The sequence below is a fragment of the Xenia sp. Carnegie-2017 genome, unplaced genomic scaffold (genome assembly GCF_021976095.1).
Source record: "Xenia sp. Carnegie-2017 unplaced genomic scaffold, XeniaSp_v1 HiC_scaffold_20, whole genome shotgun sequence".
In the NCBI taxonomy this organism is placed as follows: domain Eukaryota; kingdom Metazoa; phylum Cnidaria; class Anthozoa; order Malacalcyonacea; family Xeniidae; genus Xenia; species Xenia sp. Carnegie-2017.
In genome coordinates, this window is record NW_025813483.1 from 16,090,532 (window position 1) to 16,104,845 (window position 14,314).

General features: G+C 32.2%; 5 protein-coding genes across 7 annotated transcripts; 2 read left to right on the forward strand and 3 right to left on the reverse strand.

Annotated features, from left to right (window-relative positions):
* Positions 1 to 138: 138 nt before the first annotated feature.
* LOC124443414 (adenylate kinase 7-like) lies at positions 139 to 6,333 on the reverse strand. 2 transcript variants are annotated; one of them, XM_046993905.1, is made up of 21 exons: positions 6,252 to 6,333; positions 5,683 to 5,798; positions 5,305 to 5,475; positions 5,117 to 5,225; positions 4,946 to 5,040; positions 4,206 to 4,580; positions 4,057 to 4,134; positions 3,865 to 3,951; positions 3,658 to 3,720; positions 3,373 to 3,501; positions 2,803 to 2,914; positions 2,637 to 2,707; positions 2,463 to 2,520; positions 2,264 to 2,329; positions 2,050 to 2,148; positions 1,458 to 1,556; positions 1,270 to 1,350; positions 1,150 to 1,202; positions 962 to 1,048; positions 605 to 763; positions 139 to 477 (listed from the first exon to the last, which is right to left on the reverse strand). In XM_046993905.1, exons 2-21 carry the CDS (start codon positions 5,770 to 5,772, stop codon positions 439 to 441), a joined length of 2,121 nt encoding a protein of 706 aa, XP_046849861.1. In that variant the 5' UTR covers positions 5,773 to 5,798; positions 6,252 to 6,333; the 3' UTR covers positions 139 to 438. The 2 variants fall into 2 exon arrangements, with proteins under 2 accessions (XP_046849861.1, XP_046849860.1); XM_046993904.1 differs by lacking the exon at positions 6,252 to 6,333 and having other exon boundaries at positions 5,683 to 5,943.
* LOC124443417 (UDP-galactose transporter senju-like) lies at positions 5,868 to 7,566 on the forward strand. The gene is made up of 5 exons (XM_046993907.1): positions 5,868 to 6,065; positions 6,149 to 6,266; positions 6,339 to 6,385; positions 6,457 to 6,596; positions 6,668 to 7,566. The coding sequence occupies exons 1-5, from the start codon at positions 5,984 to 5,986 to the stop codon at positions 7,298 to 7,300; spliced, it is 1,020 nt and encodes a 339-aa protein (XP_046849863.1). The 5' UTR covers positions 5,868 to 5,983; the 3' UTR covers positions 7,301 to 7,566.
* A 180-nt stretch (positions 7,567 to 7,746) lies between these two features.
* On the reverse strand, positions 7,747 to 11,256 carry LOC124443416 (presenilin-1-like). Its single transcript, XM_046993906.1, is given in 11 exon segments — positions 7,747 to 7,977; positions 8,863 to 8,975; positions 9,118 to 9,312; positions 9,519 to 9,593; positions 9,596 to 9,616; positions 9,684 to 9,753; positions 9,875 to 10,025; positions 10,107 to 10,174; positions 10,368 to 10,512; positions 10,594 to 10,847; positions 11,023 to 11,256. Coding segments are annotated over 11 exon segments (1,359 nt in total). The 5' UTR covers positions 11,134 to 11,256; the 3' UTR covers positions 7,747 to 7,821.
* Positions 11,257 to 11,568: 312 nt separating this feature from the next.
* LOC124443421 lies at positions 11,569 to 12,639 on the forward strand. Of its 2 annotated transcripts, none has more exons than XM_046993912.1 (4): positions 11,569 to 11,977; positions 12,066 to 12,182; positions 12,266 to 12,362; positions 12,425 to 12,639. In XM_046993912.1, exons 1-4 carry the CDS (start codon positions 11,664 to 11,666, stop codon positions 12,494 to 12,496), a joined length of 600 nt encoding a protein of 199 aa, XP_046849868.1. In that variant the 5' UTR covers positions 11,569 to 11,663; the 3' UTR covers positions 12,497 to 12,639. The 2 variants fall into 2 exon arrangements, with proteins under 2 accessions (XP_046849868.1, XP_046849869.1); XM_046993913.1 differs by having other exon boundaries at positions 11,569 to 11,694.
* Positions 12,378 to 14,276, reverse strand: LOC124443418. Its single transcript, XM_046993909.1, has 9 exons — positions 14,239 to 14,276; positions 13,841 to 14,151; positions 13,628 to 13,769; positions 13,423 to 13,553; positions 13,240 to 13,350; positions 13,117 to 13,162; positions 12,969 to 13,029; positions 12,740 to 12,839; positions 12,378 to 12,676 (listed from the first exon to the last, which is right to left on the reverse strand). Exons 2-9 carry the CDS (start codon positions 14,138 to 14,140, stop codon positions 12,554 to 12,556), a joined length of 1,014 nt encoding a protein of 337 aa, XP_046849865.1. The 5' UTR covers positions 14,141 to 14,151; positions 14,239 to 14,276; the 3' UTR covers positions 12,378 to 12,553.
* Between the last annotated feature and the right edge of the window lie 38 nt (positions 14,277 to 14,314).

A 14,314-nucleotide genomic window follows, 5' to 3' on the forward strand; every position in this document is an offset into this window, starting at 1 on the left:
AAAACAACTTATTTAAACCAGTGTGTTTTTAAACGTGCTTAAACCAGAAGATTTAGTTAAAAGTTATAGCAAAAAAACAAATTCCGAAAAAACAAGACATCTTGAGATTACAAAATATGAATCAAACAAGACGAGAAGTGAACTGTAAATTTTCGACTTTATTTCAAAGTCATCCTCAGAAATGGTTTTTAAGTTAAAAGTTGTAATTTGTCTTCAGACATAAGATTAGTAAAACATTTTTTAGATTTACTCAGAACGACTTTTTTAGTACTGAATTTTTACAAAGAATCAATTGTACATGTTTCCAAAACAAATCATACACACAAACTATAACTTGTATAAGCATTAAAAATAAATATTACTAAATATATAACTGTAATGTACTATTACATATTCGTCCAATTGAAAGCTACATTTAAACAGATAAAAATCGCCGCACTAATCAATTAGTGGATTATTTTTGAACAAATATTCAGCCTATAAAACAAGAATACAATCGATACATAAAAAGAGAAAAAGAATTCCGACGTACCAGCAAAGGTGATTGAAGTGAGGAGGAGGGGGTGGGGTGGGTGATTCTTCGTTTGTATTGTACATTCCTTACCAAAAAATCGACGGGATCCTCTGGTCGTATTTTAGTACATTCAACGAGGCCTTGGGATAAAGTAGGCATAACGTGTTTCATAAGATAATTTCTCAATGGAATCGATCGTGTTTCTAATACTTCTTGTTCCTCTTTCTTTACTTCATTTAAGCGCATTTTCTTAAGTAAACAAAGAGTGATTAGCTTGAATTCTTCACTGATGTAAAAATATCGAGTCGTAACGAACATATGTTCATATTTTAAGACAAGAAGAAAGGGGAAGGAATAGATAAACTGGCACTCGAAAAGATCTTTCCAACATTAAAATTACCTCATTCCCAAGATAATAAAAGACATTATCTTATTACAAAATCATACCCATTCCTCCTCCTTTTTTGCTCGTTCATTTGCTTCCTCTCTTTCCCTACGATTTCTTTCCTCTTTTTCTTTTCGCTCCTTTTCAAGCTGTTAAATTAATAAAAATAAAATTCGTCTTTCAAAATATTCACCGAAATGTACAAAATTCTCAAACGGTGGCAATCAAATTAATCTATAGTCAGATATACCTGTTTTTCTACCTCCATTCTTTTGATCTCAATCAACTCCTCTGGTGTCGGACCTATTACAAATGAATTCATCCATGAAACCAAATTGACAAAAACTTTTTAAAGAAGCTATGCCAATACCATAATTCCTTGGATCGCCAATCAATTTTTCGATTTGTTGTACAACATTTGACATCAAAGGACTACTATCTTGAGTGATATCTAGTAAAATAATCAAACATGCTTAAAAAATATTTCCCAAAAGCATATTTTCGAGGATATCTTGAGAGTCGTGAAAGATATCTTCGATGTCCTGATCCCATTACTACCGATGTGATCTGGATGGATCTCCAATTCGTCGAAATAATTCAAAACTGTTTCATCTTCTGTGTTTACAGCGCGGAATTCAGCCAAACGTCGCAGAAGCCCTAGAGTGAAATCAGAAAATTGTATAAAGCCTTTTCCTTAGTCATACATTACCACGAGCGGCTGCCGGACTATGAATAGTACACCTTGTTATAATAGTCGATAAAGTTGCACCAGCACAGAACACAATTTTTGCAGGTTTTTTCATGTATCGGTGGAGGCAAGCTCTTAATTCAGTCTGCTCTACTCACCACAGACGTAAAGAAATAAAAGTAATAATTATCAAAAACAAATTCACATCATAGAGCGACGAAACATTTTTAGATATAAGCATACAGTCCATGAAAACATATGAAGAATCTCCAGGTACGCGTATATTACAAGTAAAGAGGAAGGGTTTGATATGAGAAAAAAATCCACCCATTGAATTGAATGATATTTAGAAAGGAAGAAGAAGCACTTGCAATTTTGGATTGGAGTTACACACCTCAACGTAGAAGAACCTGAATCCATGATGAAATATTTAGATATTGTTTGTGTAAAACATGAGCATACCTTCCTCTGTGTTATGGGTTCCAGCAACTACAGATTCTGGTAGATTCATAATTCTTGCTTTGAGAAATTCATCCGAAGCATCCAAAGATACAACAATTTCTATATAAACAAAAAATGAAAGATGTAATGATCACGTAGATAATAAAAGAAAGGAGAGAGTACGCACAACTGATACTGATCTGCAAATATTTCAGAAAGGGTAACATAATTTTACCTGGCATTATAAGTTTATTATATTTCACAACTGCTTCATTGTCTTCATCCTCATCATTTTCTTCAGCTGTAATGCAAATAGCAAGAATAAATATTTTTTTAAAACGGATCAATAAACTTCGAAAAATTTCTTTGGCGACACCAAATTCTATTTATCAGTAGAGAATCTTTGGCTGGCATCTTTATCAGCAAATACAAACCTTGAAAAAGCTCTTTTGCAACCTCGTATGTTTTCGGAAAGCCATCAAGAATGAATCCCTATCAAATGTGTCATCAATGGAAGATTTATTGTGAAAACAAAAAGTCACAAGTTTGAAAGCTATAAGAAGACAAAATTCTACTAGTAAAGAAATGTGTTGAAATATCATACATACTTGGTTTTGACAAGGCATCGACAAAAGTTTGTCTTTGTAAAATTTTATGATATAGCTGTCATCGTAGCGTCCTGAAAGAATTGAAAAACTTATATTAGATAAGAAATATCATCTTATTTTTTAAATTAACCACTTCCTTAAAACAAAGTCCAATTTTACATCCTACCATTATTTTGATCTTTGTTTTCAGCAAGTGCTTCCAATAATTCCCTGTCTTCTTCTGCCTTAACATCATCTTCTTCATCACCGTCATTGTCAGCCCTAGCGGCACTTTTTTCCTAAAAACACACATCAACATCACATTTTTTTTGCATTGATTGAAACGTGTAGAGGGCCAGCTACAGCAGATTATAGGAATCTTGATAACTTGCAGGCACGGCACCAAAAGGGGGGCTTGAGCTCCCCCACCTTTATAACATATATATAATTTAGCGTAAGACGCAGTAAATTTAGGAAATATAAGTCGTAGCCGCCCAGGTTCAATTTTGTGGCGTCGTCCCTGATTTAACAAGAAGAACTAGTTCCTAACAGTTCCTATTTCCTCTAATTCATTTATTACACAATATTAGAGACAAAAGAATAATAAAAGCTTCGAGAGCTGAAACAATTTACGTAAAAGCTTCAACAATTCTAAGACCATAATTAAACATGTTATAACAAGTGGAAACGAAGCAAAAAGTATAAAACTATAAGACGTTTTACACAACTTTATACATCAATTTACGTCGATACTCACTAGTTTCTTGACCGACTCGTTAATGACTTCTTCAATCATAATATGATGAAGTTTATAACTTTCACACAACTGTCGGACAACCAAAGTTTTTCCAGATGAAGGTGGACCCAAAACACACACACGTATCGGCTATAACATTTGACAAACAGTAAAAAGATAAATTAAATTGTAGTATAAATACACAAACTTAGTTACTGAAACACCTTTCACCATACTTGTAAACCATTCTGTCAATGATTAATGCAACATGTCAAGTCATCACTCATCTTAAGTTGTTTAACAAACCTGTAATCCTCTTGTTTCCTTATATTCTTGAATGACACTTTCAATGCTATCAATCAAACCTGTCTGGTAAAAACAACACAAAAACACTCATGGGTGATAAAGGAAACATAGTTTAACTTTAAGACAACCAATAAAATGAACATATGTTAGTAAGTGTCTACAATAAAATGATTTTGTCATGTTTGACATTAAATATAACTTTTATACTTCTCCTTTCCAATTGATTCGCATTCCTTCTCTGACATAACCAGCATCCATACGAAGATTGACAAGAAGCATGTCAAAGTCTGTTTGCTAAAAAAACAAAGTTTTAGAGAAAGCAAAACTTCTTATTCTAAAATTTCCACAAACTCTTAAAATATTACAATATTCAAAAATGATTTTTGTTGCATCCAGTACCTGCAGATCCTTAATGAGCAATGCTTCTTCCTTTGAAACATATTGTACTTTACCATTTCCCAAGTTTCGACTGACACACTAAAATGGTGTGAACATATATATATAATTATTAATCACATATACATCAAAGGTAAATAAAATAACTTTACCTTAACAATTTCATCCAAAGGAGATTGAGAATCATCCTTTGCAATAAGGTATCTTACTTTAGGTGGTGCATCAGCAATATTTACTAAAACACTGGCCAAATCATCAATATGTATAATAGGCACAATGTTTTGACCATTTCCATAGCACTGCAAAGCAGCTTGATTTCCATGCCAAGCTGATTTAAACAAAGAATGAAAGATCTCCTCTCCAGCACCATACAACAGTCCACTAGCAACAACATATGAAGTCAACTTTGTCTTAGCTGTTTTGCCCAATTTTATAACCAATTTTTCTGTGCTTATATGTGGCCTGAAGTTTGGATGGGCACGTCTTCGTCGGTAATCATCTTCTGTGAATGGAATATCAGGTTCTTCCTAAATTTAAATAACACAATAAGAGACCTAAAATATCCCTCTGACTCATTATTCCAGATGATATAAAGTTCACTTGAATGGACCACACTTTGATGCATGAAAATTTATTGTAAATCATCAATCAGGTTATTAAAAATTATAGAATAGTTGGAGAACAATTTTAAGAACAATTACAAAGACACCACAAAAGCTGTATACAAAGCACATGACATACAAAGTTAATATTCATTTATCATCTATATTACATCAGTTTTGTGAATTTGATGGGAACTAATTTTCTTCACAAAATATTTTATATCATTTGATGAGTTTCATAATGATAATTTTTAAATTTATCTAATGATCAACATGTAGCATAAACTCACTGGATCTAGTGGTTTAGTTCGAGCCCAGGTCATAATTGATGATAGGCAAATGAAAATTTTTGGAGAGAAAAAGTTCTCAATTTCTGCATGAAGAGCTAAAGAATAAAGCCACAAAAAGATTAATTCTATTTCTTTTTCAAAATGAAAAATATTATTTCAAATGCACTATACCTGATATTACCCAGGTTGCCTCATCAACTTGATCAGGTTGGCTAACGATGTCATAAATTATGATATCGCTGTCTAAAATATGGTCGAGTAACTCTTCTTTCTTAGTATACTTAATTAAAAAATAAAAAAGTATTATTAACGTTTTATTTCAACAAACTTTTGGTGTTTTCGTTTGTTTGCATATTTACCATAAAAGCTTCTTCAACCCATGCCGGTTTCTCGTTCTTTTCAGGATTTAATATTGTCCCAACAACTTTATAAAAGATTTCTTTTTTCCCGCCATCTGAAGGACCGCTATCGTCGGATTCGTTGTCTATAACTGCATCGGAGTAACCACCAACAACTGAACCAGAAAATATCTAGAAATAGGGAATTTTAATTTCAATTACAGTGATACAGCGTGGAAGATGCTGCTTTTTCTTAATTTTCTCTTCTTTGATCTAAATGTATCTGTTTAAATGGGGGCTCAGAGAGGGATCCGGATAACAGAGCTGTATTTTGCCTGCGTATCCAAACATCAGTAAATTTTTGTTTCAAGTAAAAAGCTTCAATAATAAAATTACTACCTTGCTTATGTTTTTTCCAACATAGCCATCTACATGGTTTACAAATACAACGGGATTCTTCACTTTCTTAAAATTTTCGCCGTCATCCATTTTTAAGCTGTTGTTGATGGTGTTACCTAGGTTACCAGTATTACGCTTTTTACGACATTTTATACGCTTTGTCTTCGAGAGTGAATCGGGTGTACGACGTTTTTATACACAAAAGAAATTTGTGCTTGTACGTGTACTTTATGTATATTTCGTAGCTTTACACTTTCACTTTTCGAAATTGGCCTTTGATGATTAGACGTAGCTTACGGCAATGGATAACTCCAACAAATTGTTTCCCACTCGTTTGCATCTTGTCATTTTCATCACTTATATTTCGCTGTTTGTTTGTCAAGGTATTTTAATGTGAAATGAACACATTAAACATTCGAAGAAAATGTTGACTTTGAAAGATGCATTGATAATAGTTTTTGCATAGGTTTACTAGTTACTGCTTCCCGTGATGAAAACGATGAGTATCCTTACAATAAGACGACCGTGGTCATTTTGGTGGAGTTTGGAAAATTACTTTTTATTCTTACCTTGCAATTGAAACAGTAGGTCTATTTAATTTGCTTTTTGACTCTTTGAGATTCATAACAATGTCTTTGATATATTAAAATTTGCAGATCGTCTCTATCAGATTTTGTAACTCAAATATCAAGCAATATTAAAAGTGAGTCTACAATGTAATATTTCAAACAGTAACAAGTTATATTTGAAGAAATGCCTTTTTTCATTTTGCAGTGTTAGGATTCTACATGATTCCAGCTGTATTATACAGCGTGTACAACAATCTCTTTTTTATCAACTTGCGAGCTTATGGTCCAACGTCCTATTGGTTACTTCTACAGTTTCGTGTTGTTATAACTGGCATAGTGTATCAGGTACTTAATGATGAAATCATGTGATGTTGGTGTTGAAACAAATCTCATAGTTTTTACTCTATAACACATAGGTATTGTTCAGCAAACAGTTATCTCTGAAACAATGGTTTTCTCTGGGCTTGCTGACCTTTGGCTGCATAGTTCAACATATCGGACAAAGTTCATCAGCTACAGACTCATTTCATTTCAAAATAGACAAGTACCTTATGCTTATGCTTGTTCAGATTCTTAGTTCTTGCTTTGCCAGTGTTTATAATGAGTACTTACTGAAAGGAAAGGCTGGTGATGTGCCATTTCTTATTCAAAGCTTCTTCATGTATCTGGATTCAATCATATGTGGGTTATGTTATATGTACTTTAACGGAACTTTTTCCAAAGCTATTAGTCCTGAAGGAATTACTGCTGTAAAGCAACCAATAGTGGTTGCTATCATTGTAAACAACATCATTGCTGGCATAGTCACTGCTCTTCTACTTAAGAAACTGAACTCAATTCTAAAGCAGTTTGCTGCATCATTGGAAATCATTCTCACAGCTATATTTGTATGGCTTCTGTTTGGTAAGGCTATAACATCTTATACATTCCTGGCTATTTTAATTGTATGTTCTTCAATATACGTATACTCAACAAGTCCTATAGAAAACTCTGTGCAGACTTCAAGTGAGCCGACAAGTTCTGGTAGCAAAAGAGAAGAACATGTGTAAATTAATTTTATGTTAGATCTTTAAAGGAATCTCAGTTTGATTTATTGTTTGGGTGATTAAACAATTTTGACAGATGAGTAAACCTGAAATGCAATATCTTGCATGTACTTAAGACCCTGGTAGTGTATACTACATAATCCTGGGTATTTAATTTGAGAACAACTTTTTGTATGATAAAAAGTCTGAATTTTCTATAAAGAAAGAATAATACCAATTGAAAATATAATATTTTTTTTTAATCTACTAAAAACAACCTTCCTACACAACTTACAGTGATGCTCATGAAATTAATTGTTGAGTTTCATTCTATTGCAACCTGCACAAACTTTAATTTAATAAATCCCTTTATGACCAGACTAAGTTATGTACAAGAAACAATTATTCAATTGCAGCTTGTACCAAATGTTTCTCACATCTTTAAAAATCATAACTTGACCAATAGGAACTTTCACATAAGAAATTTTATTCAATGTACAAACTCTAGTGAGAGTTACAGAAACAAAACATCAAAACTGTCCAAATCATAGAAACACTTGTTGGCTAGCTAGTTCATCTGCAAATGGTTTTACCAATTCACTAGTTGCAAAATAAAAGATAAGTCCAAATGCAATTGATATTGGCAAGGCAGGAAGAGCCCGTTTGAATATCATCAATAAAAGAAGAGTTAAACACAATCCCTAAAAAACAAGGTAAAAAATAATAACTAAGGATCCAAGGATAGTGTAAAGTTTAAAAAGATGCTTTTTGATTGTCAATGGTGACTAGTCTCATTTACTATTTAATGCATCATGAATGAAAGCAAATGAATGATAACTTTCAACCACTAAGTTGTAAGATTTTATATAATTTTATATAGAAAACTGACTTAAAAATGAATTAACTATTAACTAATCAAGTGCACACTTGCAATGTATGTTTGTGATAAAGACTAACAATCCCAAAAGTTGCACTGATTTGATATCATGTGTTCAGTTATGATTGCTATAACAAATAGCCATGTAATTATTCAATTGACATTCAAAAGTGATGTCTCAAAACTTATGAGCTCTCATCAAATTATTTTACAATAAATGCTCATATTGGAAGAGATTTTTTGTTGAGCATTGCCTAAAAGGAACCACATAATTTCTTACAAAAAGCAGTTTGCCATTTATGCATTGCAATTGTTTGTTTAGAGCAGCTCAACAACAACACATTCAATCATAATTTGAACTTCAATTTTTGTATAAGTAATCAGAGTTCAAATGACAGCATCAAAAGAAAAATTTCATATTTTTGCCTCTGTTTACAAACCTACCATTTCAAATAGACTTATTTAAATCAACAAATTTTCAGTCATGTCAATAGTATTGATCAAAAAGCACTTTTCTGGGCTTTATATTTATAATAAGAATTCGCCTCCGGCCCGGTAAATCCCTTGCCACTATTCTCAAAAAAAAACTAAATGTTATTTGATTAACCTTCTAATACTAATCATTCTACACATAACCATACTGCAAAGTTGCATCAAATGCACTAAAAACCACTCTCCTATAACTAAGAAAATTTGAGGAAAAACTTACAATGAGAATAGCAACATAGCATGCTATTGTTGTATTCCAATCTCCATATGAAGAAGCCTTTCCAACAAGAACACTATAAAATATAAAGTCACCAAGACCAAGCTTTACACCCTCTAAAATTATAAAACAAATTGTGAGAAATTGTTGAATATTATTGTGATAATTAAGTTGTAGAAAACATGAAAATATTGCTGATGCATCACAATGAAGTGATAATTTATCATATGAAAAGAAATGTGCATTTTCAAATCTTACTTTCCTCATCTTCTAGTGAGTCATTTTGAGAGTCACTCCTTGCAGCTAATGCTGTTGCTGCTTGACTTGCTTCATCTTGGGCTGCACCATCCCCTTCAACTGAAGTCTCGTCAAAAGAATGTTGACTTGTTCTTTCACTTGTGTTTTGTCCTGCCTCATTTCCACCTGCCATTCCAACACTCCACATCACAGTGGCTATAAGATGAAATATAACACATACAAATAATATAATATAGTCATACTTACTCGGATACTTTGATGTATTTTTGCTTATGAGTAAAGAGGGAGAAGCGGGGAAAAGGAAGGAACAAGGTTGAGGAAGAATCAAAGATAGAAAGCAGAAATACCACATTGCAAGTAAACACATACCAAATATTTCAAACTTTAAATTATTAACTAACATGAATATATAAGTGCAGGAAATATTGGCTCGTTTCTTTCTTGTGCCGTACGAACCAAGATTTGAAGAGGTCCTTTGGACATAACACCGCAAACAAATCTAAATAAAGAAAATAAAACATAATGAATAAAATGTTACTGAAAACTAACAAAATTTATTTTGTTACCATATATTGCAATGGCCACGAGAATGAACCATGTTGTCCAATCTGGGAGGTATTTTATAAACACAAGTGCCTAATCATAAACAAAAAATTTCATTATCCAATACCAAGTTAAGTGGAATAATTTCAACAGAAAATAATCTCTGGTTTCTGGTTGACATGAAGTAAAAAGAGAGAGAAGTATTTATCCATACCATCAATGCACTGACAAATATTAAATAAATCTGTTGAAGTAGAAGAGGACCCTTCCAATGAATACAAATCATTCCTACAACACCAAAGTTCCAAATAATTAGAGCCAACGTGAAATAATCTATTGCCCTGTTGTATACCATCAAAACCTCTCTAAATAAAGCAAAAAAAAATATCAATTTTAGAGTTGTAATCAATATTATTGGTGAAAAATCTTCATCAAACACAACTTACTGAATATATATAAAACTAAAAAAGAAAAGCAGAAGCAACGAGGAAAGTATCAACCAGCCAGCTATTATCTGTTAAAAAAATCAAAGGGTTATTGGCAAGCAATTATAATTACTAAATATAGAAAGATCACACTTTATTTCATAATCATTAAATATAATTTATGTTTGAAGTATCTTTGAAATGTTTATAATTACGTTTAAACTTCTAGTAGCATATCAAGCATGTTCCCTTAATACAAATACTAAAAGTAGTAAATCTAACCTTGTAACATTTTTTGATGTAAAGTACAACCAATAATATTGTCATTGCCAAGACTACAGCAATGACTATGATAGCATTGAGAAAAGCATGAGTGGCCTTTTCTGTTTTTGTGATTCCATCTTGTTCGTGGAAAGGTGTATAAATTCTGACAAAAGATTGTGAGTTAGATATCAAATGTAAAAAACTTAGAATTGACAAACCCTAAATAATATAAAATATCTCTTACAAATATTGTCCTGAATTTTTAGAATAATATGTGACGGATGTAACAGTTGCAACAACGACAAGCAAACAGAGAGATACTGGAATAATTAGCATCATCACACTTTTAAAACCATATTTCAATTCCTCTTCTTCATTGTAATCATCATCACTATTCCGACAATTATTTTCAGACGAACTTTGGCCATCGTCTTGTTGCTGTATGTTACGTCTTCGTACATTGTTTAGTCTTCCAATTTCTTCATTAGTTTCTTCATCCTAAACACCACAATAAAAAGAAATGTACAATAACCTGAAGAATACAGCAGAAAAGGAACAAGAATCAAGGGAAGATTTAATTGAACTTTTAACATACTTTATACGTGAAACATAGTAAAGTATGACATTTACAAACAAAAGTTTAAATTACATTATTGTTTCACTATCTACTTACTAAATCTTGTTCCATTACTTCCATAGTCGACTCGTTTGAAGGCGGGCATAAACGTGCAGTCGATTCCCCAGACATGAGACAAGTGCGTTCATCAGCTTCGCTATCACTCATTACATAAGTAAAGATTTACATTGGTATATTTAATCAGTCAAAATTATGAAATTTTACGCAACATTTGCTCATCGTCGAATATCGTTTTCCGTTCTCGTTCGTTGACAAAAACACATTCGTCAGGTTTTTACATCATGAATATAAATTACCATAACATACGTCAACATTACATGTGACCAGTTTTGACCAATTACATAAAGTTTGATTCGCAACAAAGATATGTAATTCATGTACGTAGCTGACAATATTTCACCCATCCATCGGTAAAATCATGTAAATTATTACAATAATTGGTTTCTAAAAGTCTCCTTTTGATACATTCAGTACATGAAAAGCTTATTTCTTTATTTTTGCCTGGTTGTGCAACTATGTATTTACATTCAGTGCCAACAAAATTAATTATAGTAAATTATGCAAAAAATTAAGATATATTTCGTGACTTGTCGTACGTGGAAATGTAATGTAATCAACTGTTGTTGAGTTTAAAAACCACAAGTTACACAAGTTACCACAACACATGGACTGGTCAAATGGAATTACGTCCCCAAAATACAAAAATAGGTTTATGTTCTATAATCTCAATGTTTTCCAGAATTTTACATCTTCAAACTTTGTTACTGTTGATCTGTATTCCTGTCCAGTTTCTTGCAGTAGTTTTGCAAGTTCTTAGCCTTGTTGAATGCAAGCAATGTCTTCTATTCGCCAGAATTTTGGAAATTGAACGTATTTTAGAAGGGGGATTTGTTGGTTGGTGCTACATGCTGGTTGCTCATGGATTTTTGATAATTTTATTTTGTTGTGTAATGTTGTCAAGGTGCCCTGCTTGGGTAATTTCATTTGGAAGGTTACTGGAACCTCTTCAAACATCTTTAACTTTACTTCATTGAAAAATCAATCGCTGAAGTCAACTTTTCATACATATGATTTTATAGTTTGTGGCTTTCCAAAAAGTACTGGATGATGCTGTGCGTTTGTATATCAACCATAATTGCAACAATATTCATTGCTGTTGGTTGGCATCAATTTTGCAATAGTTTTAAAGTGGTGAGGTAAAATGACCAAAATCATGTACCTTCTTCCAAGGTAATGAAGACTAGAAGTAATGATAAGAGAAGTATACATGTTATTATAGATGCTACCACACTTCATCTCTCCTTATTGACTGGAAAGCATACACACCAAAATATTCAAATTGTTATAACACATATTATTACTACAGAATAACAGAGGTAAGGAAAACACACTTTCTCACAACAACCAATCGTGTTTACTGTATTTTTTTCAATTTTAGCTGTGTTTTGTATGGTCTTCGGTGTCAATGATCTTCACGTTACTACTTGCCATTTACACTGATAAGATTTAATTAAATTTTCTATTTCATGTAAATATGTCAATGTTCTAATGTTTGGTAGGTGGGATTTCATTTTACTTTGTAAAAATGTATCATGTTCAGCTCCTGTAAATCATCTTCAGAATAATTAAGGGACAAATCATTTGCATTCACAATCAAAGGCACAAGCCAACTGTGTATATCCATTATTTCCTAAAGTAAAAACTCCATTGTTAATGAATACCTAAAGTTCATAAAAAAAATGTCAGAACAAACCTTTCCTCCATCACCAATACATAGAGATTCTTCTAAGCTGGGAATTGTAATCAGAATAGAACCAGATTTTGATAAGTTTCGTCTTATATTTTTCCATGTGCTTGAAAAAGATGACAAAATTGTTTCTTGAATTAAGACAAAATGCATTTAAATTCAATATATCTTGCTATACCTTAAATACCTGTCTAAACATATTTTACATTAACTATGAAGCAATCATTCTACATACCTTATCTGAGCATCTCTTTTTAAGAAGAATTCAAATGTATTGTTCAATATAATAATATCAGCTAAACAAATAAACTGTCCATAAATATCTCAAACATTTTTATAAGTTTATCCACCGAATTCTATTGACAACTGTAAACCATACTTACCTTCTTGTAAAAGCATCCCAGCATTACAAATATCATTGCAAAATACCTAAAAGATGATCAAATTTGATCAGTTCTTACTTCATGAAGGAGTATGATAAATAAAATGGATTTGATGGTATTTGCCTCAATTCTATCACCAAGTGAATACTTGTGTATGATTTGATTTTGTAGGAGGCAAAGTTCTTTATTCATTTCAACACCAACGATTCTTTTACAATGGCTAAAGAAGTACGCCTGTGAGATAATTATTAGAAAATAGCATCTTTTTCCTTTAGTAACTATCAACATCATAACATTTTAACATACTCCATATAAAACAGCACCTAAGCGAGAACCAACATCAAGGATAGTGGCATCAGGTATATATCCTAATTTGGGCAAAGCATTCTTAAAAATGTATTTCATCTGTAGCACAGACATGGAGTGTGAAATCAAGGCTAAAACAACAGAAATATCATATTAATCAGGTTGTGCATAGCTATCAAGTGCTTGTGATCACAGTTGAACATACTTAATGGAGCTGTATTATGAGAACCACATTTCTTACAATAATTTCTATTGAAGAGATTTTGATCACATAACATTTCAATATCATCTTCATCATAAAGAAATGAATCAATGACAACAGTTGTAGTTGGATCACAATCTGAGTTCTAACAATAAAAATAATGTACTGTTGATGGTTTATAATTAAATGTATGAATAACACAAAACAGTTTTTTACCTTGCCAACTTCTGGTTGATAAACAGTCTCTGAAGAACATGAACCATCAAAAGGAAGTTGACTACAAAGATCTTCTTTAATAGAGAGCAGTTTTTGTTCCCCATTAAGATACTCTTGGTAAAAAGGTGCCATTGACTTGTTTCCATATGCATATGATCCATCTCCAGTTAACAACATTGAATACTGTTCTATTACCCAATCCAAAAAATCTTTATCATCTCCAGTTGAAAGTGTTGACAGAAGAGAAACAAACTTTTGTTTTGCAACCCAGAGATTTTTTCCTGACTGGTCACTCTCCATAACTCTCTTTGCTGAGAAGATAAGAAAAAACTAATAATAAGGCATTACGCACAGCAAAAATACCTCAATTGAATAGGAGAGGTTGTAAGTTAACTGACACAGAACAAAAAGAACCAAGGGAACCAAGTGGATTCGAGTCATCTGCAGTGGCAGTGGTCTGCAGGCCAGGTTTTA

Coding starts and splice junctions, on each gene's coding strand:
- LOC124443414 (XM_046993905.1), bottom strand. CDS start 5,772: ATGGATGACGGCGAAAATTTTAAGAAAGTGAAGAATCCCGTTGTATTT. Junction 5,041..5,116: donor GGCAACCTGGGTAATATCAG/GTATAGTGCATT, acceptor TTTATTCTTTAG/CTCTTCATGCAGAAATTGAG. Junction 3,721..3,864: donor GAATCAATTGGAAAGGAGAA/GTATAAAAGTTA, acceptor TGTTTTTACCAG/ACAGGTTTGATTGATAGCAT.
- LOC124443417 (XM_046993907.1), top strand. CDS start 5,984: ATGGATAACTCCAACAAATTGTTTCCCACTCGTTTGCATCTTGTCATT. Junction 6,267..6,338: donor CTTACCTTGCAATTGAAACA/GTAGGTCTATTT, acceptor TAAAATTTGCAG/ATCGTCTCTATCAGATTTTG. Junction 6,386..6,456: donor AATATCAAGCAATATTAAAA/GTGAGTCTACAA, acceptor TTCATTTTGCAG/TGTTAGGATTCTACATGATT.
- LOC124443418 (XM_046993909.1), bottom strand. CDS start 14,140: ATGGAGAGTGACCAGTCAGGAAAAAATCTCTGGGTTGCAAAACAAAAG. Junction 13,163..13,239: donor CACTTGGTGATAGAATTGAG/GCAAATACCATC, acceptor ATCATCTTTTAG/GTATTTTGCAATGATATTTG. Junction 13,030..13,116: donor TGGGATGCTTTTACAAGAAG/GTAAGTATGGTT, acceptor TTATTTGTTTAG/CTGATATTATTATATTGAAC.
- LOC124443421 (XM_046993912.1), top strand. CDS start 11,664: ATGGAATTACGTCCCCAAAATACAAAAATAGGTTTATGTTCTATAATC. Junction 11,978..12,065: donor TGGGTAATTTCATTTGGAAG/GTTACTGGAACC, acceptor ATGATTTTATAG/TTTGTGGCTTTCCAAAAAGT. Junction 12,183..12,265: donor AATAGTTTTAAAGTGGTGAG/GTAAAATGACCA, acceptor ATGTTATTATAG/ATGCTACCACACTTCATCTC.